The following is a 23,565-nucleotide window of genomic DNA, read 5'->3' on the forward strand; positions in this document are numbered from 1 at the left end:
AATAACTGGCTGTGTAAACTTGAGCAAGTTACTTAACCCCAATTGCTTAAAAAAACATGTGAACCCCATAACCTGTGAACTCTAGAACTTGCACAGTCCTGGGGAAGATCTAATGACTATATAAAGAGAGTCCCATGGCTAGAAACAAAAAGAACTGAAAAGAGTACTCTTGTGGTGGCAGAGTCAAGAAGAAGAAAACTTGTGGTATCCTGGCACTCTGTTTGTCTTCTCTGTCTGTGTTGATGTTTGTTTGTGATTCTTTGTACAGAAGCCATGGGACCTTACCAGAAGCCCTAAAAGAGGATTTTTCTGGTTGTATGTGTACAGAATTCCTGGAGGAGGGTTTTGGAGGTCCTGGGACTTTACTGATGATTTGTGCTGACCTCTTAGACCTTGTTTGTGGGTCTGTGTTGCTTTCTATGTTGATGATTTGTGTTGAGTTCTCAGACCTTGTTGGTGGGTCTGAGTTGATTTCACAGGCAGATAGTGAATTGATGATGGTGCTGACAATGTGTATGAATATTATTGTGGTTCTGTTAAGCTTTGTCTTCCCAGAAACAGGAACTGTGAAGGACTTGAGGTGGCCTGGACACTGTGGACTTCAATATGGAATGGGAACTGGACGAAAAACTGGACAAGGAGTTGGACAAGAAACTAGTAGCTTCCTGCCTTTGAACCCAGTTGACAGTTGGAGCTGGGACCATGGAAGAGGAGCCATGGATACTAAAAGCCAGCCTCAAGTCAGGCTTAAAGAAGACTTTACTTGGATACTGTGTACTGACTGAGAAGATTATGATTTACTTGTGACCAAGGGGTGGATGGCCTGTGTATTCTCCACTACCCCTCAAGAGGGTACTGAGAAGTGGCTGATGACTGAGTAGTGACTGATTTGTAACTTATTGTGCCCCATGGGTGGAGGACTTTGACATTTTATACTTAATGGTTTAATGATTGAGTTACTAAGTGATTGATTAACTAAATGATTGTACTTTGTTGAAAACTATTCTGACCACTTTAGTGAAATCTATGTGGCCATTTTAATGATAAGTCATTGTGAATGCTGTATTTTGTTTTTCTGTGGATGTTTTGCTTTGATTTATTATTGAATAAATAGAGTGCTTGCTATACTATGTAATCAGAACCTTGAAAGCTTTTCACAGCAGCACTCTTCTGGAAAGCTGCTTGTGGGTGGCTTTACACCCTTTGGGCATAATTCCAAATTGCTCTCCACAATGGTTAGATCAGATCACAACTCCATTTTCAATGCATTAGTGTTGCAATTTCCCCACACCTTTTCAAATATTTATCATTTTCCTATTTTGTCATGTTAGTCAATCTAATGGGTGTGATATGGTATGGGGAATTTTGTTAATTCCCTTCTCCCTCTTTTCTCTTTATACAAGGTCAAAGACTAATTAAAGTCCCACCTCCTCTGTTAAGTCTACTTAAACCTACAATGATAACCCCCATTTCTAAATTCTTATAAGATTTCAGGTCTTCACTACACAACCTAGCATGCAACATTGTGCATTGTTATACTGTCCTATTGCTTCTTGGAAATAAACATTTTCTTTCCATCTAGTTTATAAATTACCAAGATTAGGAATGTTATCTTATAATTCCCTTGAGTCTGTTGAGTCATAGAATTTTGAGAGTTGGAAATCTCTTTTTTTCAATAATTATTAGCTGCCTACTATGTGCAAGGCACTATGTTTAGCACTGCAGAAAAAAAAAACATGCTCTGAGCCAAAGGGCATTTTATTTGGAAGTACCCTTTGAGGTAAATGACAATGATGATGATCATGATCATCTTCATCATCATCATCATCATCACAACTAGCTTTTAAATAATGCCTACACTGCACCAAGTGCTGGGCTAAGTGATTCACAAATATTACCTTATTTGAGATAATTTAATTGTCTCATTTTATAGATGTGGAAACTGAGACCAAAAAAAAGTCATGTCATTGTGTATGGCACAAGGTCACACAGACAGATAGTGACAAATTACAGAAATAAAACCAAAGTCCTTTTACCCATGTTCTTTTTCACTATCTTGCTGTTCACCAATGAGATACATGACGATAATTCTGGATATTTGATTGATGTGTAGATAACAACTACAGCAAAGGATGGGGGTGAGGGGGAGAGCTCTGGGTTTCATTCCAATTTAGCTAAGTGTCCTATTTGAACTACTTCATCTCTCTGGGTCTCAGCTCTTCATTTATAAAGTGAAGGATTGAGTAGGTAATCTTAAACATCCCACTCAGTGCTAGCATTAGAAGTTCCATGATTTATTACAGAGCAAAGTGTCACAAACTGGGTTTTGGAAATTGGGAAAGTCATGCTCAGTTCACACATTAAATAATGAAATAAAATCTGATATTCTTCCCCAGGTAATGAATTCAAGACAAGAAAACAAATCAGTACAAACAGATATCTCTGATTCCAGAAAAGACTCAAGCCAATATTCGAACAAGCAAATAGCTATGGAGTCTTCAGTCAAGAAGAAAACTAACTGCAGCAATAACTTGAAGGTTAATTGAGATATATTTTGTCAATATATGAATAATTATTCTTTTGGGGAAGCAAGGTAGTACAGTGTATAGAGTGCTGGGCATAGAGTCAGGAAGACTCTAGGAAGACCAACTCTGTGACACTGGATAAATCATATAACCCTGTTTGCCTCAGCTCCTCATATGAAAAATGAGCCAGAGAAGGAAATGACAAATCACAGCAGTGTCTTTGCCAAGAAAACCCCCAATGGGGTCTTGAAGAGTTGGATATGACTAAAATAACTGAACAAAAACAACAAATTAGAATTTTGTTTGTTAAGAGGAAAGAAGTTTCTAATTTGAGAGGAATAATAGTTTCCAGGAGAGGCAATGCTGCAGAATCTAATGAGAATTAATCTAGGAGTCATGGAGCCTTGGGTTCAAGTCCCTCTTCTGAGACATATTGCCTACATGACCCTGGAAAACTTTCTAACTCTCTAAGTTGCAAAGGTGTTGATCTACATGGGGGAGGGGGGAGGAAATTGTTCAATGGGAGCTTCTTATGTTGATAAAATCAAGGTCCTGTATACCTTGGTGGGAGGTTAAGACTCAGAATTATGGGTTGATCCTTATTACACTGTGATTAATTCTTCTCTGGTCTTCTAGTGAATGAATGTTAAAATTATTTGACTTTTGACTTCTACTGAGTACCTCAAGGAAAGGAGAGGAGAGGAGAGAGTTTTAGTGTTAGTCCTATGTTCATGGTAAGCTCCCATATAAAAAACACTCTGGAAAAATCCCAAGACTTGTTGGTATGAAAGCAGGTTAGGATGAATCATTGCAGCAGGAGAGAAGGGAGACCCATGTGTCACAGCATGTGCTATTTCCTTAGACTGCAGTGCCCACATAGGTGAGTAGTTGAGTCCATACCATAGGACAGAAAAGAGAGATAATGATGATAGTATTATTATTTTGAACTAAATACAAAATAATGTCTATGCTTTTGCTTCTTTACAAAGAATGAACTTTTCCTTGTTGGAATTAGAAAAGGAGCTGGACATTTGCTGGCAAAAGATTGGTCAGTTCCCTTGTGGCCTTTATTGTTATGAACTTGACATACATAAAAAAACCCTAATATTTCCCTACACAAATAAGGAGAGAAAAAGAGAATTTCATATGAAAGCTTTAATTTCTACTACTTATAACTTGGTTTTTAAAATATATTCTTAATTTGGCATAAACCAACACTGCCCTATTTGTCTGTGTCATTTTCTGAATTTCTTCTTCCTGTCTTATGTGTATTTTAAAATGAATCAAAGATAATTTTTTCTTTTCCTTTTTTATAAGTATCCCTACCCCCATCCCAAATCTCCCTGAATAAATAAAAACTTTCTTATCAATATAAATACACAAAATATATTCACATATTAATTGTGTCTGAAAACATTCATCTTATTCTGTACATAGATTCTGTTACCTCTCTGCAAAGAGGTGGGAAGAATTATTAATTAATAAGATCATTAATCTTCTAGAGTCCTTCTTGGTCATTGGATTGATCACAGTTCTTAATTTTTTTAACCACTATTTTCCTTCATAATGCTGTAGCTATTATATTAATTTCTCTCCTGGTTCTCACTTCATGAAGTGTCAGCTCATATCAATTCCCACATTTTTTTCTGAATATCTCATCATGTCTTATGACACAACACTATTCTATTATATTCACATGCTATAATTGAGTGGCCCTTCCGCAATTCATGGGCACATGTTTTTGTTTGTTTTTTTTTTTACTGATCTTTGCCACAATAGAGTAGTGCTACAAATACTTTTATACAATGGAGTAGCTCCCACTTTTCTTTATTCTCTTTTAAATTTATGCATAGTGGTGGTATCACTATGTCATAGGGTGTGTGGACAGTTTAGTGGCTTTGGGGTATGACTCAAAATAGTTTCTGGAATGGTTGGACAAATTCACAGCTGTATTACCTATGCATTTGTCTACCTGTTTGTTCTCCCATAGCCCACCAAAAGTTGCCATTTTCTTTTTTGGTCATTTTGCCAATCTCATGAATGTGAAGTGGAACATTACAATTGCTTAATATGTATTTCTCTTAACATCAGAGTTTGGGAGCTTTTTCATATGGTTATTAATGACTTGTATTTCTTTTGCTATGAATTTCCTATTCACATCTTTTGGTCCTTTATCATTTGACAAATGACTTTTGTTTTTCTAAATCTGAATCAATTCCTTACATATCTTGAATATAAAGACTTTATTAGAGAAACTTGTTGCAAAGATTTATGCCACCCCAAAATTACTGTTTGTTTTTTATTTAAATGTGTTCATTTTATATGTACAATTTTTTTTCAAAATTGTTCATTTTTTTTGATCGTCTCTTTTCTTTGATCAAGAACTTTTCTGCAAAATACAGTTCTAAAACTTAACTCCTTCCTTTGTCTACTAACTTATTTATAATATGACCTTTTCCATTTAGGTCATCTATCCATTTTGAGCTTGAAATATGGTGTGAGAAGTCAGTTGACATCTAACATAAGGACAACCTCTAAGTTTTCCCAGGAGATTTTGTTGACTAATGGATCTTACACCAATTCTTGGAGTCCTTATGTTTATCAAATAGTATGCTAGTGTGTTTGACTGCTTCTATGTCTTAATGATCCTGATAGATTCCACTGATCAAATTTTCCTTTTTTTACCAATAGCAAACCATTTTGATGATTACTACTTTTAGTACATTTTTAAGACCAGCTGCTGGGAGATCCCTATACTCTGCAGACTTTAAAAATTCTTCCTCATGATATTGAGTTTTGTTAATTTTTCTAATCTACAAAGTAACCCTTTAGTGGATTGATTGATATAACACTGAATTTCCAAACTAATTTAGATAGGATTGTAATTTTTATTATGTTAGCACAGCTCTACCATGGGCAGTTAATATATCTCCAATTATTTATATCTGCCTTTCTGTCTGTAATGAAAGTTTGATAGTTGTATTTTTATAATTCTGGTGTATATCTTGGTATCTGGACTCCAAGACACTATGGATTTTACAAATATATTTAGTAGAATTTCTTTTTCTACTTGTTCTTATTGTGTTTTAGTGATTATATAGAAAAAGGTTTATTATCTTTATCTTCCAATGTGATTGAAGTTACAGTTTTAATTAGTTTCAGTTGATTCTTTAATACTAAGTAAAATATAAAATTTTCTGGGGAAGGTAAAAATTTCATGAATTCTGTATACTTCTCTGACATTATGGAAAAAATCAAGCTAGTCTAGAGTTATTTAAAAAAGAAATAAGACATTTAAGAATAGATATTGGGAATGAAATCAGCTTGTTAATTAGAATTCTTAAAACAGAATTTAAAAGACAAACAGTAAAATGTAGGACGTAGAAAAGAATAGAGATCCAGTTGAAGGACATAGAAACTCTGAAAGAGAAAACAACAAATTTGGAATACAAACATCCAAAAGTAAAATGAAATTTGTCAGAAGATAAAAAAATAACAGCAACTTTAAATGGACAAAAGAATGCTACACAAGTAGTAAGTTCTGATCTTTGCAATCAGTTAGACAATAGCATTTATTAAGTACCTACTATGTGCCAGACACTATGTTGAACTCTGAAAATACAAAGAATTTTTTAAGTCCCTACTCTTACAGAGCTTATAATAGACAACATGTAAACAATAATGTACTATATATATATATGTGTGTGTGTGTGTGTGTGTGTGTGTGTGTGTGAGTGTATACATACATGATGAATTGGAGATAATGAATAGAGGACAAGTACTAACATTAAGGGGGAATCAGGCAAAGATTCATATAGATGATGGGGTTTCACTGATCTTGAAGTTAGGATGCCCAGAGGTAACAAGTTTTGCTTTTATTTTCAAATTTTGGAATCAATTTATTTCTTTTTTTAAATTATGTGTTCAAAGACATAAATGCATCGAAAAGAGCCACTTTATCTGCTATTAATAAATGTTATACTATCTCAGCAAGATCATTTTAGATGATAGACCATTATTTTTCTTTAATTTGGTCTTTCTTTTATTCATTATGATTGACACATAGTCCCAATTCATGTTATTTGGTCTTTCAATCTCTCTTTCACAACTTCCAATATAAGGTGGGATTTTAGCTGGGAATTAAAGGAAGCCAAAGTGACCAAACAAAGCAGAGATGAGGAGGTAAGGCACTCTAGGCTTGGAGGGAAAAACAGTTGTTGCCAATTGTTGGGAGATAGAATGAATTAATCAAGTAATAACCAGGTCGATATCACTAGATCACAGAGTACTTGAGGTGAGTAGGGAAGGAAGGTGCAAGATAGTAAGACCAGAAAATTTGAATGGGAGGGAGAGCAGGTTATGAAAGGTTTTGAATGCCAAAGGCTTTTGTAATTGATCTTGGAGCTTATTAAGGGAGTGGTCACTTTGGCAGCAGAGTGGAAGATGATCTCTTTCTCTAATCATCTTTGGAAAGAGATATAGTAGTGGTATTGCTGGGTCAAAGAGTATATAGGCAATTGAGTAATTCTTTGGATAAAATTCAAGATTGCTCTCCAGAATGGTTGGATTAGTTTATTTAGTTTTTATTTAGTTTATTTATTTATTTAGTTATTATTTAGTTTAGGGATACTAATAAATTAGTATCCCAATTTTTCCATATCCCCTCCAACATTTTTGCTTTCCCCTTTTTTGCCAATATGATAGGTATACAAGGTTGTTTTAATTTGCATTCTCTAATAAATGATGATTTAGAACACTTGTATATGACCATAAATAATTTTGATTATTTTATCTAAAAACTTCCTGTTCATATATTGGACCATTTATCAACTGGGGAATGACTTATATTCTTCTAGATTTGACAAAATTCCTTATATATTTGACATGAGACCTTTATGTGAAAAACTATTTAAAAAAAAAAACTTATCCCTAGGTTTTTGCTTTCTTTTTGATCTTGGCAAGGGTGTTCCTTAAGAATCTTTCGATTGCTAATATTCTATATATGATCCCTCACTAACTTTTTTTTTCTTTCTGGCTCATTTCTAGGTTGAACTCCATCTCTCTTGGTAACTTATAATCTGTACGATCTTACATTTTATTTGTCTGGGCCTTAGATTTTTCATTTGTAAAATGAGAAGGATTAACCAGTTGATTTGTCAAATCCCTTCCAGTACTAAACCTCTGATCCTTGATTATATTTCCCCTCTCATCAAGAAAACATAGAATCTCTCAAATAGGCCAATATTTAGAGAGGCCTTTCTCAAGCTCTTTTGCCTACTCCTCTGACAAGAATATATGGTTGTATTTACAGCACACATGTTCTGTGGATACCCGGCTGTAAAAATCAACAGTACCTAACCTGAATAGCACTGAAATGGTTCCCTCAGCATTGGCTTCTTCTGGATTTCAGTTGAAACTGTAACCTTCTGTAATTTCACTAACAAACTCCTCCTGGATACTGCCAGAGACAAATAACTACTTGCCTCTTGGCTACTATTTAGATATGTGATTGGGACTATTATTGTAAAACTAACTCAGCTGCTTCTCTCCCCATTATGAGTTTCTGTTAATATATTAGATTTTACAAAGAAAATATTGATTATTTTATTATTGCTATAGGCTATTTCACCTAATTGCCTAAGAAGTGTTGAAAAAATTATTTTAAAATGTCTTCATTTTTTGAAAATTCAAATAAAATGAGCAAGCACAAATGTAAAAAAAAAAGTCTTCACCTTGGTTACTCTGCCTTGAGGCTATGAAATTTGAGCCAAAGGAGGTCTTTGCAAACATGCTGGTGCTAAGTTCAACATTATTATAATAAAGTCTTATACCAAAGTTAAAAATTATAAGAAAGGTAAAAGTATTTATGAAAGCCGAGGGGGTAAAATTAATATACACCAACAGAAGAATTCTTTGTGGCCTTTTATTTAATCATACTTTCCTTTCCCTTCTGTCCCTTGAATAGATGTTCATGGTGGCCCTAACATTCACCTTTACTTGCAAAGCACTATCAGGAGCTATCATGAAAAGTTCCATCACTCAGATAGAAAGAAGATTTGGTATGACAACATCTGAAGCTGGTTTAGTTGATGGAAGCTTTGAAATAGGTAATTTTTATTTCATTTAGGAGATAGTCTTGAAAAGTAAACTAACTTTCTGGTAGTTAATAAATTAATTGCTGTCCAGTTTCAAAGTGAATTTTTGACTCTCTCTTCTTCCTCCTGCCATCAAATATTCAGACCCACATATTTATACCAAATTCCTTTATTTCATTCTAAAGTCACAATATATTTCTCCTTTTTATTTATAGCAGATGCCTTAAATGAATTTTGAAAATTTCTAAGTGGCAGGCTTAACCTTGATACAATGGCTTTTCTAACAATTAGAACTATCCATAATTGGAATGGGTTGCCTCCGGAAGTAATTTGTGTTCTCTTCACTGGCCATTTGCAAGCAAAGACTCAATGGTCTATGTAAAGTACATGGTAAAGGAAATTCTCATTTAGGTATGGGTTGGACTAGACCATTTCTGAGGTCTTTTCCAAACTCAGATTCAGAGTCGAGTATATAAATCTTTTTTTTTTAATCTTTCTCAGGATCAGATGGCGACAATGCATTCCAGTCTCTTATTGGCCAGTTAATCTGATCTGCCACAATATCAAGGAGCAGACAGTTACAGTCTTTCTTGGATAGAGTTCTAAATTCTGTTCATTCACCTCCCTCTCTCATCTTCCATTATTTTTTTTTCCTTTTATCACTTAGGTCATCTCTATGAATTATTCCACCTTATTTTATAGGTAGTAACCAAATTTTCATATTCTATCTGTAATCAGGTAAATTATATTTGCCTCATAATCACAGAACAATATAGGTAGATTGCTCAACAGATAGTGTGCTACCTGAAGCTAAAAAGACCCGAATTCAAATCCTACCTCAGACAATTACCAGCTGAGGGCTCTGGACAAATTTTGTCTGCCACTGTTTCCTCATCTTTAAAATGGGGACAAAAATCACCCCTATTTCCTGATGTGGTTGTGAGGATAAAATAAGATAATATTTACTAAAAGAAAATAAATGAAAGAAATAAAATTGTTGTTAAACCTTAAACCACTATAAAATGCTAGCTTTTATTACTACTATTATTTCTCTAGCTATTAACCTAAAAAAATTCTCCAATTCTTCATAAGGAAATCACTAAAGTAGATTATATATGTCATGTATTTCAATGTTCTTTCTAAAATTTGCCATATGAAAAAAGAGTAACCACAATCTCAGAACTCTGAATTAGATATAACTTAGTAGTTGCCTCCCTTACAACTCTGAGGGAAACCTAGGCTTGGCATAGATATAGAACTCTGAGGGAAATCATAGGTCTATTATGATAAATTTAATTCAGTAACTACTTTTCTCAGAAGCATATTTAAGCCCCTGACAAGTGAGCTGTCAAGGATCTCATAGATAGATAGATAGATAGATAGATAGATAGATAGATAGATAGATAGATAGATAGATAGATAGATAGATAGATAGACACACATACATATACATATATACACACAAATATATGTATACACATATTCATTCTCTTTAACCTTTTGTTGGTAGCTAATGGTACAGTGGATAGGGTGATGGGCCTTTAATCAGAAAGACGTGAATTCAAATGGCCTTAGACACTTGCTAGCTGTATGGCCTTGGACAAGTCATTAACCAAAGTTTACCTCAGTTTCCTCAACTGTAAAAAGGAAATAATAATATCATCTATATCACAGAGTTATTGTGAGGATCAAGTCAGATATTTGTTGCTGTTGTTTTTAAAGCACTTAGCACAGTTTCTGGAATTTAGTAAGTTCTATGTAAATATTTACTCATTTCTTTTCCCCACTTTGCCATATATTTGACACTACTGAGAACCTCCCTCATTCCTGAAACTTACATAGTCACATGGTATAGTGAATAGTACAGGACAATCAGAAGGTCTGGATTCTAGTTCTGCTCCAGAAAAGAAGTTCTATGATTTCAAGTAAGTCATATAACTTCTGTTAAGTATTTTTGTCTGTAAAATGAAGGAATTGATCTAGATGATGTCTGAAGTGACTTCCAGATACATTTCTAAGAATGTACAATGCCTTGGTTTTCTTCCTACTTTTCTGACCATTTCATCATGGTCTACCTTGTTTCTTTCACTTGCCTTCTAAGTATAGGTTTTCCTTCTGCCTTATCTTCTTTCTCCACTGAATAGCTAACTCATTCCAAAAGGTTTTAAACATTGGTCTTTTGCTTCCAAATGTCATTCTCACTTGATTTCCGAGTCCATGTGAATGTATATGTACATCCCCATTTCAATTCTTGACTCTATCTAAAACTCAACATGTCCAACAAAGAATTCATATGCTAAATTCAAACTCTCTCAAAAAAAATTTTTTTTGTTAAAATCATGCAGTGAGGTACTACAGTAGATAGGGTGCTGGGATTGGAGTGAAGAATACCTGAGTTCAAATCTGACCTCAGGCACTTTCTAGCTGTGTGACCCTGGGCAAGTCACTTAACCCTGTTTACTTCAATTTTCTCATCTGTAAAATGAGTTAGAGAAGGAAATGGCAAACCACTCTAGTACTTTTGCCAATAAAAGCCCAAAAAGGTTCAAAAAAAGTCAGATATAACTGAAATAAATGAGTGTATAAGCAGCAACTGTGAAATAATTTATTAAACTAGTCTAGAAAATAAATGGCAAAAACTTATTTTACATGATTTGACATGGAGAGATTGATATATATTCTTCAATTCTTCATCATGAAACCATATTTTTATTCCATTGGACATAAAGTATACCTTTTGACCATCAGTCCATTTTTCCAAATTCCATGATATAGGTCATATATTTTCAAAAGTTTGAATCATAGAAATTCCCATGACATTGAAAAGTATTTTATATCTCTTAGGCAAATCTTATAAACTGATGTTTAACATAATACAGAGTTGTGTTGCAGCTCCATTTTTAAATTTCTGTGATTTTTTTAAAACAATTCCACTGCTTCTCAGAAAACAAATTCACTTTTAAGAGACCATAATTCTCTCAATAGGGATAAGAACTCTAGTAACACAATGTAAAAAAAGCTACACAAAACATTTTGTGTAGTTTTTTTTAACTATATAATGACTATGCCCATACCTTAAGACTTATCTGGACTCACTCTGGTAATGCCTGTGTTATAGCCTTGATTGCAAATATGAGTCTCATTAGCAAATATGATTTCTGTTTTTTGATATTCAGTACTTCAGTCTTTGCAATACCTTGACCATGGACAGGATATCACTGGGGATCAGCTATGTTATTATCATTCATCCATTCATTCATTTTTGCCATTCTTCTGGTTGTTTTTTTCGACTTTGGGAAAATTAAATTGCCATATACAAGAGTCAGTAATCACTGCACAAGCTACCAAATCCCTTGGAAGGTCTGGTTTATGTTCCAATGATTAAAAAGGCATTTTCAGAAAAATAGAATATCACAGTTTGGTATTTTTTTATTTTCAACTACATCTTTCCTTCAGTTTTGGTGCCACTGACCCTATGTACTATACCATCATAATTTGGCCAAGTGTATTTTTAGTCTACTCCTTGACTTGGGCTGTTTATTGACTTAGTACTCCTTGTTCAACTGCAGTCAGTTGAACCATTTGTTCACCAAATAATATATCATCTTCCTTCTCATCTTTTTCATGAACCTATCCTGATGTCCTTTCTTCCTTTCTTCTCAAATAAATCTTATTACACCTTCAAGACTTAGTTTGAGTCCCACCACCTCAATGAATATTTCCTTAATTATGTTTTCCTTATTTAAACTCTGACTATGCAATCTTATTATTGTACTTAGGACAACACAGTTAAACAATTGTTCTCTTTCATATCTGTTAGTTTTGTCTCCTCAGCTAGATTCTAAGCTCCTTGAGGAGAGACATAATAGCTACAGTATTTTATACTTCACTTGTACTCTCTCCAATGCCTGCCAGAAACAAAGCCTTCACATAGCCAGTGCTTAGGGCATATTATACTTACTGAACTGAATTATAATTGAATATAATTATTCCACTTCTAGGAAATTTGCTGATGATTACACTGGTAAGTCATTTTGGAGCCAAATCACACATACCAAGATTAATTGGAATTGGGTGTTTCGTTATGGGAGCTGGAAGTTTGTTAACTGCTTTACCTCACTTCCTCATGGGATAGTAAGTATTAAACAATCATCATTTGCAAATATAGCATTAAAATTCCAAATATTTAGACTTATTAAAACAATTTCTTTTTCAGAAAGCTTGCTAAGATTGTGAAAATAGGGGGTAAACTTTCCATATATATTAATATAGATGACACAGCTGTTTTTACCTGCCAAGATTTAGGAACAAATAAAAATGTTTGAGAAATCTCAGGAATGTGAATAAAATATTTCTTATATGTGTTCACAGGGTGCTATAATAACCAATGCTTTTGGGATGTCTAGAGATGGCACAGTGAATAGAGCGCTGGCCCTGGAGTGAGGAGGACCTAAGATCAAATACGGCCTCAGATACTTAACACTTATTAGTTGTGTGACCTTGGGCAAGTCACTTAACCCCAATTTCCCTTCCTTTTCCCCTCAAAAAACAAAACAAAAATAACAAATATTTTTATAAGTTTGGTGAAGAGAGGAAGAAAAGCATCAGTTGAACAGATTAATTGACAATTATCCAAATTAATATTTTCCTTGTATTAGAGAGCACAACTTAGGGAAAAATAAAGGACTGACATTCTGCCTTAGTGTTTGGTTATTCTGTAACTCTAAAAGAGTCATTGTCTATGTAATAACTTTGAAAAATGTTTGAATTTTTTTTACCTGTTTAAAAAATGAATCTAGGATTTCACTGGTTTAGGGAACACCCAATGAGAAATTCTTTCTACCTGGGAATATTCATACTTGCTTTGAAATTTATAATCTTCAAGAATAGCTAGGGGAAAATTGAGGTTCATTGATTTGTCCTGGATCACAGAGCCAGTATATATCAGTATATATCATGAATATGGATTGTCTGTACTCCAAAGCTAAGCCTCTATCTATTATCAAAAGTTGCCTTTCTTATTTTTCGATGTGGAACTGGTGATTCAGCTGTTGTTTAGATAGTAAAAAGTTCTTTTTCAGGTGCCACAACTTCTATTTTTCTTTTACCAAAAATGCAAGATTAGACTGATTTGATCTTATCTTTATCTCAAACCTATAATTTAAACTTCTGTACTTATTAGTGATATGGCTCAAAAATGAACTATTTCATCCCTATTAAATGACATGATAATGAAATGCTATTGGAAATCTGACAATATGTTTTGCAGATATATTAGTCTATGGATCACATCAATATACAATAAATAATGTGGCAAACATTTATTAAACCCCTACTATGTTCCAGGCACTGTTAGGTGCTGGGGTTACAAATAAGAAAAAGAAAGGCAGTTCATGTCATCAGGGAGCTTACAATCTAATAGGAGAAGACAAAACACAAAAGGAAGCTGAAAAGCTGGGACTGGGTTGAGGAGTGGGAGGTGGGTTCTAGAAAGCAAACAGAAATGATGAAAATAGTGAAAACCAAGCAGAGGAGCTAGTGACAAATGAAGAAACGGTCATTATTTAGAGCCCTCAACAAAGGGTGTTTAGGGGAACAGACTTTTTTTTGTTCTGCCCTCCAATCAGAGAGGCAGAAGCAACTAAGGATATTGACAAAATATGAGTGACAAAGCTGAAACAATCTCCATGATTATATTTCCTGATGGTGAGTTTATCTGATGATAAGCTTATTATCATATGTAGTAAATGTATATTCCAAATAGCCTTTGCAAACTTGGAGAACAAAAGAGCAGCATGTAGTATAAAGAGCCCTAAGTCTGTGGTCTAGAGTACAGGATTCAAGTCTTGGCCCCACCTTTATCAGCTATGTAACTTTGACCAAGTTCCTATACCTCCCTCAGTTTTCAGATCCTCATATGTAAAATTAAAGAGTTAAGTGGGGTATCTAGATAATCCACAAGATTCCTGACATCTCTAATGTCCTATACTTGAAATAGACTGAAATATTTGTACTGATGGTTTCATAATTTTCTTCAGTGTAAGGTTTTGGGAGTACTTTTAAATGTAGTATTCTAAACTACAGTGAGTAATGTGTCATTAGAAAATCTCCCAGATTTTTGTGCACTTTTTCTTTTGTACTGAATTTCAGAATATTTATGCCACCCTCATGAAAGCCAATGAGTAGGAAACCACAGTTTGAAAAAGTAAACTCCCACTGGCAAAGCATATTCCCAAAACAAAAGGAATTGATTTTCTGTTTGTCAGTCAATCAGTCACAACCATTTATTATTTGCAATTATGCCAGTTACTGTTCTAGCATAGAAGATATGGGAGAGAGGGGGAGTAAATGAGAGTTCCTGCTTTCAAGGAGCTTATATTCATTTCAGGGAAGCAACATGTACATATGTAAGTAATTCAGAATAAATTCAAAATGATTACCATGTATTTAGGAAGAAGTTTTAGGACTCATCAAAGGCACTGGGTAAAAGGTTATGAGTGATATACATATTGAACTAAATGAAGGATTCTTTATGGTAGACATGGAGAGGGAGTGCATTCCAGTCATAGCTGGTAGCCCAGAGAGATAAAATAAGACTGAGTGCTATGTATAAGTAACAGAGTAGTTAATTTTGGTCAGAAGGGTATACATAATGAAGGTAGAGAGATATATTTGGACCAAGTTCTGAAAGACTTTAGAAAACATAAGAGTTTATATTATATCTTAGAAAAAATAGGGAACTCTTGGAGTTTATTGGGTAAAGGAATGAAATGGTCAAATCTATACTTAGAGAATATCACTTTGGCATCTATGTGGAGAATAGATTAGTATGGGGAAAGACTTGGGGCAGGAAGATCAAATAGGAGGCCATTACAATAGTCTAGATGAGAGGCTATGAGGACTTGAACTAAGATGGTAGCTAAGTGAGCAGAAAGAAGGGGTTGGATGCAAGAGAAGTTATACAAACAGAAATTGCTATATTTTACAACTGATTGGTTATAGTAATACTTTATAGTAATATTTTAAAGTTATAGCAACACTTTATAAAGTACTTTGAGGCACACAATGCACTTTACTTGTATTATTTCATTTGAGATTTACAATAATACTATGAGGTACTATTATATTTTATATTTTTATGGGTGAGGAAATTGAGGCTGAGAGGCTAAGTGAAATGCCCAGGGTCAAATAACTATTAAGTATCTAAGGCAGCACTCAAACTCAGTCCTTTCTTCGTCCAAATATAGCACTTTGACCACTATCCCAGAATATATGGGGAGAGGAAAAGGGAGAAATTAAAGAAAACATAAAAATCATGAACCTGGCAGGTTGAAAGAATGATATGCTCTCAAAAGAAATAAGAAGTTTAGTAGAGAGGAAAGTTTTGAGGAAAACAAATGATTTCTGTTTTGGACATCTTGAATTTGAGATGTCTTGGGACATTCAGTTTGAAATTTCCAATTCACAGTTGGTGTTGGAGGATTAGAACTCAGGAGAGAGACTGGCCATATAAATCATTGAGTTGATGACAATTACAGTTATCACAATTAGAGGCTATGACCCATGTGTGATAGGTTTTAGGGATGACCACCTCTCTCTACATGCTATTTCACTTGATACTTAACTGACATCTTGTTCTTTAAACAAATAAAAAGGTTTTTTCTGACAATTCTTTGCAAATGACTGAAATAGCTATAAGCCTTATTTACTTAATGTGGAGAAATCTCTTTTCTTATAAGTTTTTAATCCTCTCTCCATATATAATAATCTCTCATTTCCAAGGTTGAGATAAACATAATAGCTATTAGATTGACAATTTATTCACAGTTTAACAATAAAACAAATACATAAATCATTATTTATAAGGAAATAAGTGAGAAAATGTTAATAGCAAAATATCTCTAAACATCATCTCTGGGAAAGAAGTCCCACTATTCAGTTCTCTCAAAATGTCTTCAGATACTTGCTCTTGGACAACTGAAAAACTCAGTTTTCAGGAAGATTATTTTCTTTGCAATTTCTCTTAAATATTGTCTTTCCCCAGGCATAATAATTCAAAGGGATGCAAGAATGAAAACCAATTTGCCACTTTCTTTAACATAACACTCGCAAATGCTAGGTAAATTGTAACTCTCCAAAATCCCATTCCTCTTATTCATATAGTAATATTATCAACAGTCTCTGTCAGAGAGACTATTGAGAGTGGAAATACAAACCTAGGGAGATGATTATGTCATCAAATATAAGATTATAAAAAAGAAGAGGGCAAAGACATAGGGATGATAAGCCAGCAAAAAAGACTAAAGGAGCTGTGAGACAGGAAGATTATCAGGAGAGAGTAATTTCATAAAAATTCAAGGATGAGAGCATATCCAGGAGGAGATGGTTAACAGCAATGTCAAATGCAGATATGTCAATAAGAAGATCAAGAAAATACCACCAGTTTTATTAAGAGCTCATTATTTAATTTGGAGGAACAGTTTAAGTTGAGTGATGAGATCCAAATGCAGATTGCAAAGGATTTGGGAGTAAATGAGAGGAGAAAAAAATGGAGGCTAAAATTGTAGATAGCTTCTTTTAGCCCTTTGGTGGAATAAAGGAGGAGAGACCTAGATCAGACCCCAAAGGCAAAGCAGAGTCTGGTGGAGGGGTTTTTGCTCAGTTTTTGTCTCTTAGTCTGGGTCAGGATTTCAATGACCATAGATAATTGATCTAACCATGAAGCTTATTGATAACATATGCAAGAAATGTACAAGCTGTGTGAACATCACTATCCAAATTCTTCACTTAGATTTTATTGGGGGAAGTGAATTCATGCATGCACACACACACAGAGTTGTTGAGAATTTACTGAGATATATGCATATGTGTATATATACATATATATACACATATATAAATAAGTATATATATATAAAATGTGTGTTATGTGTATATATACATACATACATACAGATACAGAGAATGGTTGATGAGAATGGTCTACCAGTGACTCCCTCCCCCAATCCCAAATTACTGTGTTTGTTTTATGTATTTTTATATACTTATATATATATATATATATTGCCTGCTCTAATAAAACGTAAAATCCTTGAGGACAGGAATTATTTCATTTTTGCCTTTGTGCTCCCAATACCTGACACACCATAGACATCATAAATTTTTGTTGATTGAGTCAGAGACCCATCAGTCACTCTTGTCTCTCTGAAAGCTCCCTCTCTTCATCTTTTGGACAAAATGGACCATATCTAATTGGCCTACATAAAGTAAAGCAAATCAAATTTTGGACAGGGTACAAAACTACTTTTATTTTCCTTCTATGGCTTTTTTGTCTTCTAGTTATTGTTGACTCCACCTAGGATAACCATGTTTTCCCACCAATGGCTAAATGATTATGATTTACCTTTCTGGTCAACTTAACCTTTAAATAGCAACTAAATATTCCTGTATGGACATGTCTTTGGCTACATTTTCATATATGCAAGGTGGAATATGCATACCATATACAGAAAAGGAATTGTGCTTTTACATCCATTCACCAGTATTTAAAGATTTTTTTAATTTAGTCCTTGGTGTCTGATTCTACTATTATTATTCCTGGGGGGCATTCTTAATCCGTTGTTACCCATCAAGTCTGCTGAGAAATGGATCAGAAAATCATTGGAGTAAAGTCTATTTGAAAGTGTACTTTGTGGAGAAAGTAAGGCATTATAAAGTTAGTTTGTAGGATATTGGAATATACAAATTATGAATAACTTATTTTGTCTTTTTTAATATTTCAAATATATTATCATAGTTATAGGTACAACTCAGGATTAAATGCTAACCCACTTGGAAATTCAACAGTATCCTACACTCATTGCTCAAATTATTTCAATTCATCTGGCAATAACAGATTATCCATACCATTAGAGTCAGGTAAGGATTGATGATCATTAATGAGAAAAAATATTTAAGAAAATGTTTCCATGTCATTTATGTTTTTCTCCCCTAAGGTAGATTATTTGAGCAGGAAAATACACTTAGCATCTAATTGAACCAACAAAATTAAAGTCAAATGAAAGAAATGTAAACATAGTGAAATATTCAAGTAGAAAATTATACAAGTACATAAGTATATTATGCTAAAAACTCCAAAATTTTTATGTTCAAAGGTTGCAAAAGTGAATCTGGTTCAATCATGTGGATATATGTAATGATTGGAAACATGATACGTGGGATTGGGGAAAGTCCCATTGGACCCCTGGGAATCACATACATTGATAATTTTGCTAAAGAAGGATATTCTTCTTTTTACATGGGTAATGTACTTTTATGATCCTTGGCCCCATTATATCCTTAATTCTTTTCCTTTCTTCCAGGAACAAATTCCCAAACTAAATCCCCATTATGATTAGTTCACCTCAATTAGAAAAGCAGAGCTTTCCTCTTACCCTTATCCCTAAAAATAACAAAACGATTTTATATAAGGAGATCATGAATATTTAAAGGATTTTATGATCACATAAGATGAAGAAACATATAGGTGGTTGAACTTACAAAGGACAAAGTAACAATTCTGGTCCTGTGTGCAGGTCCTATGTTCAAGTTCTATATTTAGAAAAAAGCTTATTCTCTCAAAATTCCTCCTCACCTTCCTCCCTGATCCATATTCTTGATTTTATCTGGTGTTAGCAAGTCCAATCCTGTATGGGCTGAATGTTAAATATAGTCCTAGGATTTTAAGTGATAGTAACTCAGTTTCATGAGGTTTCTCAGTTTCATAAGGTTTTTACAAGATTTCTCAACCAACAAAGATTATTTTCTTGGACTGTAGATTTGGTTATGAAAGCCACAAGAATTAAGGAGACTAACTTTTAAATCTGTCTCGCTTTGTTTTTTGTTCCCTTCTTGCTCCCAGATAAATGTCTCCTCGGCATCTAGTCTATAAAAATCTTGAAATCGCCTTCTTATACCTTATTTCAATAAAAAACTAAGAAAGTCATAGTCTTGCCCCTGATACCCAAGATGAAAAAGGAAACCAAGGACCTAAGCTGTAATCTTCCTGCCCTAACTATTGATAGTCATTTAACAGCATCTCCTCAAGTTATTGATGTAAGAGATGCAGAATATTTCTCTTAACTTTATCCTGATTGAAGCAAATCATGTAGCTCATTTGTTAATAGGTGGCTCTGCCCACTGAAAATAAATTTCCTCTATTTGCCATTGTAGAATGGTCCTTGTATATATTACTCTCTAAAGGCCAAGTGGCCTAAAACCATAAGATAAATCTAGTGACCTCATGGCTAAAATGACCCTCTATTTCCCCTCCTTTGCCTTTTTATCTCTAATGTTCACATCCTTAACTATACAGCAAATAATACCAGTGAATTCTCCCACCAATAATATGAGTTTAGCATCATAGAACTTAAATGTGTAATAGTTATCAATGTTTTAAATCTATTCATCCTTGACTTCCCATTCCATCAATTTATATTTGATGACTATACAATTATTTTAAAGAACAAAGAATTATTTTACAGATTTTCTGTAAATAATCAATATGTTATATTTATTAAAAATGGCATGTCAAAGATATGATAAAACTATATTACTTGGAATAATTTAATTATTTTATAATTTTTCAGGCATTTTGCATTCAGTTTCAGTGCTTGGCCCAATCATAGGATATCTGCTAGGATCTTTATGTGCAAATCTGTATGTGGACATTGGATTCGTAGACCTAAGTAAGTACAACTAGATGAAATCTATAATTCTAGAATTTTATTCACAAGTCATCATTGTTCCAAGGAATTAATTATATTTTTTACATGTAGTGGTTACATTTTTGCTTCTTTTAATTAAATTTTATGTTTATTTTTAGTTTACGTCATTCATTTCCAAAAGATTTTGAGTTACAAATTTTCTCCCCATCTCTCCCCTACAAACCACCCCAAAACAGCAATCCCACTGTATACCCCATCCCCCAACCTGTTCTCTCCTATATCTTCCCCATTCCCCCTCTGACTTTCCAGTAAGACAAGATGGATCTCTATACCCCAGTGCCTGTACATCTTATTTTCCAGTTGCATGTAAAAAAATGATAATAGTGATATATTTTTAAACATTTGATTTTAAAACTTTGAATTCCAGATTCTTTCCCTTCCTCCCTCATCACCCACCCTACTGGTAACACAAGTAATTCCATATAGGTTGTACATGTGTAGCTATGCAAAACATTTGCATAGTGAATATATTGTGAAAGATTGATTATATTTCCCTCCATCCTATCCCACCCCCTACTTGTCCTGTTCTTAACTTTGACCCTGTTCCTTTTCAAAAGCATGTGCTTTCAACTTGCCCTTCCCCAACCTGCCCTCCCCTCCATTCATCCCCCCTCTCATCCCCTTCCCCCCTACTCTCCTGAAGGGCGAGATACACTATTGAGTGTATATGTCATTCCTTCCCTAAGCCAAATTCAATGAGAGTAAAGTTGACCCATTCACTTTTGCCTTCCTGTTCTTCCCTCCATTGCAACAGTTTTCCCTTGCCTCTTCTGTATGGGATAATTGACCTCATTCTGTCTCACCCCATCTCCTCTCATTATATTCCTCTTTCACCTCTCAATTTCACCTTTTAAGTATCATCCCTTCCTATTCAATTGGTCCTGTACCCTCTGTCTATGTATGCCTGTACACATATATACACACACTCACATATGTATTCATATACCCTCCTATATAGACATAATATTCCCTTCAACTATTAGCATACTTAGAAAAGTTTCATAGATTATAATTATCATTTTCCATGTAGGAATGTAAATCATCTGACTTTGATAAGTTCCTTATGATTTCTTTTCCCTGTTTACCTTCTCATGCTTCTCTTACTTCTTGTATCTCAATGTCAAATTTTCTGTTCAACTCTGGTTTTTTCATCAAGAATGCTTGAAAGTTCTCTATTCCACTGAATGACCATATTTTCCCCTGAAACATGATACTCAGTTTTGATAGGTAGGTGATTCTTGGTTTTAATGCCAGCTCCTTTGCCCTCTGGAATATCATATTCCAAGCCCTTCAATCCCTCAGTGTAGAAGCTGCCAGATCCTGGGTTATCCTGATTGTGTTTCCACAATATTTAAATAGTTTCTTCTTGACTGCTTGTAATATATTCTACTTGATCTGGGAAATCCAGAACCTGGCTATAATATTCCTTGGGGAAGGACATTTGACAGTCAACATACATATGACTCTTAAATCAGGGCTCAAATGAACCATTACATACTGCATTTCTAAAGTATATCAATATATTATTACACATTTAACTCAATGATCTAGTTAGATTAGGTCTTAAAAGTTCATTCTGTCTTTAAGAGTATAAAATTCTATGTCATAAATTGGGATTTGTTCCCACCCCACCCCCACCCACAGGCCTTTTAGGGATGAAGGGTTTAGCTTCCAATTAGCCTGAACCTTAAACACTTGAATACAAGGTCTGGACTTAATTTCACTTTTATATTCCCAAATTTGATAAATTATTATCATTGCACAGTTACTTGCACATAGTAGATTATCAATATTTGTTGATTTTTGTTGTGTTGAAATTAATTTCATTAACAGAATTATTTACTTCTATTCCCACAGTTTTGATATATTAAAGTTTTACTAGCATTATTTCTCATTGAGTCCAAACTCTGTTTGTGTTTCTCACTAATCTATTTTTAATGCTTAATTTTCTTGTGTGAATAAGTTTTCTCATTGGATAAAGATAAATGGAATGATTTAAACTTCAGTAAAAGCAGCTGGTAGCAAATCTTGAAATAATATGTGTTCACATTGTAACTTTTTTAATGGATTTTAATTTTTTTATTATAGGTACTATAACAATTAAGCCAACTGATTCCCGTTGGGTTGGTGCTTGGTGGCTTGGCTTTCTTATAGCAGGAATGCTTGGTATTGCTTCTGGGATACCATTCTTTTTCTTTCCTAAGAATCTGAAGAAAGAAAGAAGGCAAAGCATAGGTCTAACACCTTTGGATGCACCCAGTACCAATGAAAATGGAGGCCAGAAGTTAAATTTTGAAAATTCTGAGCAAGCAAAGACTAATGGTTTGGCGGGTGAGTAGTTCACAAATGTAAATAACTCTGTTTGGTCTGTGCAAACTACAAGGAACAAAGACTGTCCTCTCCTACACTTAATTTAAGCATCAATAAAATTTCAGTGTGGAAAGCCCAGTATCATAATGATTTCCAAAATTAGATCTTTTGCCTATGATTGTTTCTATTAGGCACCTAGTGAAATTAATTTGAATGTTGTGACAGGTGGAAGAAGAGAGGGAAAATACATATTTTCATTGAATAGCTGGAGAATAAGAAAAATAATTATTACCATTGAGTGTGTAATATACACACAGAAGATTGAACAAATGATATAAGAGCTGAAAGAAACTTTAAGGTGGTTTGATACAGTCTTCATTTCACAAATGAGAAAACAGACCCAAATGATTGAAAATGGTTTCTCTAAAGACACAGAGAATTAGTGACTAAGGCAGGATTAGAATCCAAGTCTCCTGATTCAAGTAAAGCGTGCAAAAAGGAAAAAATTGATCAAAGCACTATTATATGGTAGGCTATGAATTGCCTTAAATGTTAACAAGAACTTTGCCCTATGTCCCCACCCCTGCTCAAATACTTCTCTTTTATGCAAATTTGTTGAAGCCAAGGGAGCTAAATTTAGTTTGAAGTATATAAAGAATATGACCTATTCATTGCATCATAGAATTTAGAGTTGAAAGGTGTCATAGATGTCCCCTCATCCCACCCCTAAATTTTAGAGATTAGGAAACTGAGGATCCAAGGAAGGGAGTGACTTGCCCAAGGTGACATATGGTAGAATTTTATTCAAATTCAGGTTATCTGACTCCAAATTCAGGGGAAATCATAAAACATTCCTAGGTACAGTTTGGT

At 34.0% G+C, this 23,565-nt stretch overlaps 1 protein-coding gene across 1 annotated transcript in view; it reads left to right on the forward strand.

Annotated features, from left to right (window-relative positions):
- Positions 1-2,399: 2,399 nt before the first annotated feature.
- LOC138175593 (solute carrier organic anion transporter family member 1B1-like) overlaps positions 2,400-23,565 on the forward strand; it is a 51,321-nt gene continuing 30,155 nt past the window's right edge. Inside the window, exons 1-7 of the mRNA XM_069106053.1 lie at positions 2,400-2,537; positions 8,491-8,632; positions 12,622-12,754; positions 18,417-18,538; positions 18,775-18,921; positions 20,248-20,346; positions 22,474-22,716. Coding sequence (XP_068962154.1) covers positions 2,400-2,537; positions 8,491-8,632; positions 12,622-12,754; positions 18,417-18,538; positions 18,775-18,921; positions 20,248-20,346; positions 22,474-22,716 — 1,024 coding nt within the window. The remainder of the gene's footprint in view (positions 2,538-8,490; positions 8,633-12,621; positions 12,755-18,416; positions 18,539-18,774; positions 18,922-20,247; positions 20,347-22,473; positions 22,717-23,565) is intronic.

Source organism: Petaurus breviceps, unplaced genomic scaffold (genome assembly GCF_028583685.1).
Source record: "Petaurus breviceps papuanus isolate PSGF00001 unplaced genomic scaffold, PetGlider_PUasm1.0 78, whole genome shotgun sequence".
NCBI lineage: Eukaryota > Metazoa > Chordata > Mammalia > Diprotodontia > Petauridae > Petaurus > Petaurus breviceps.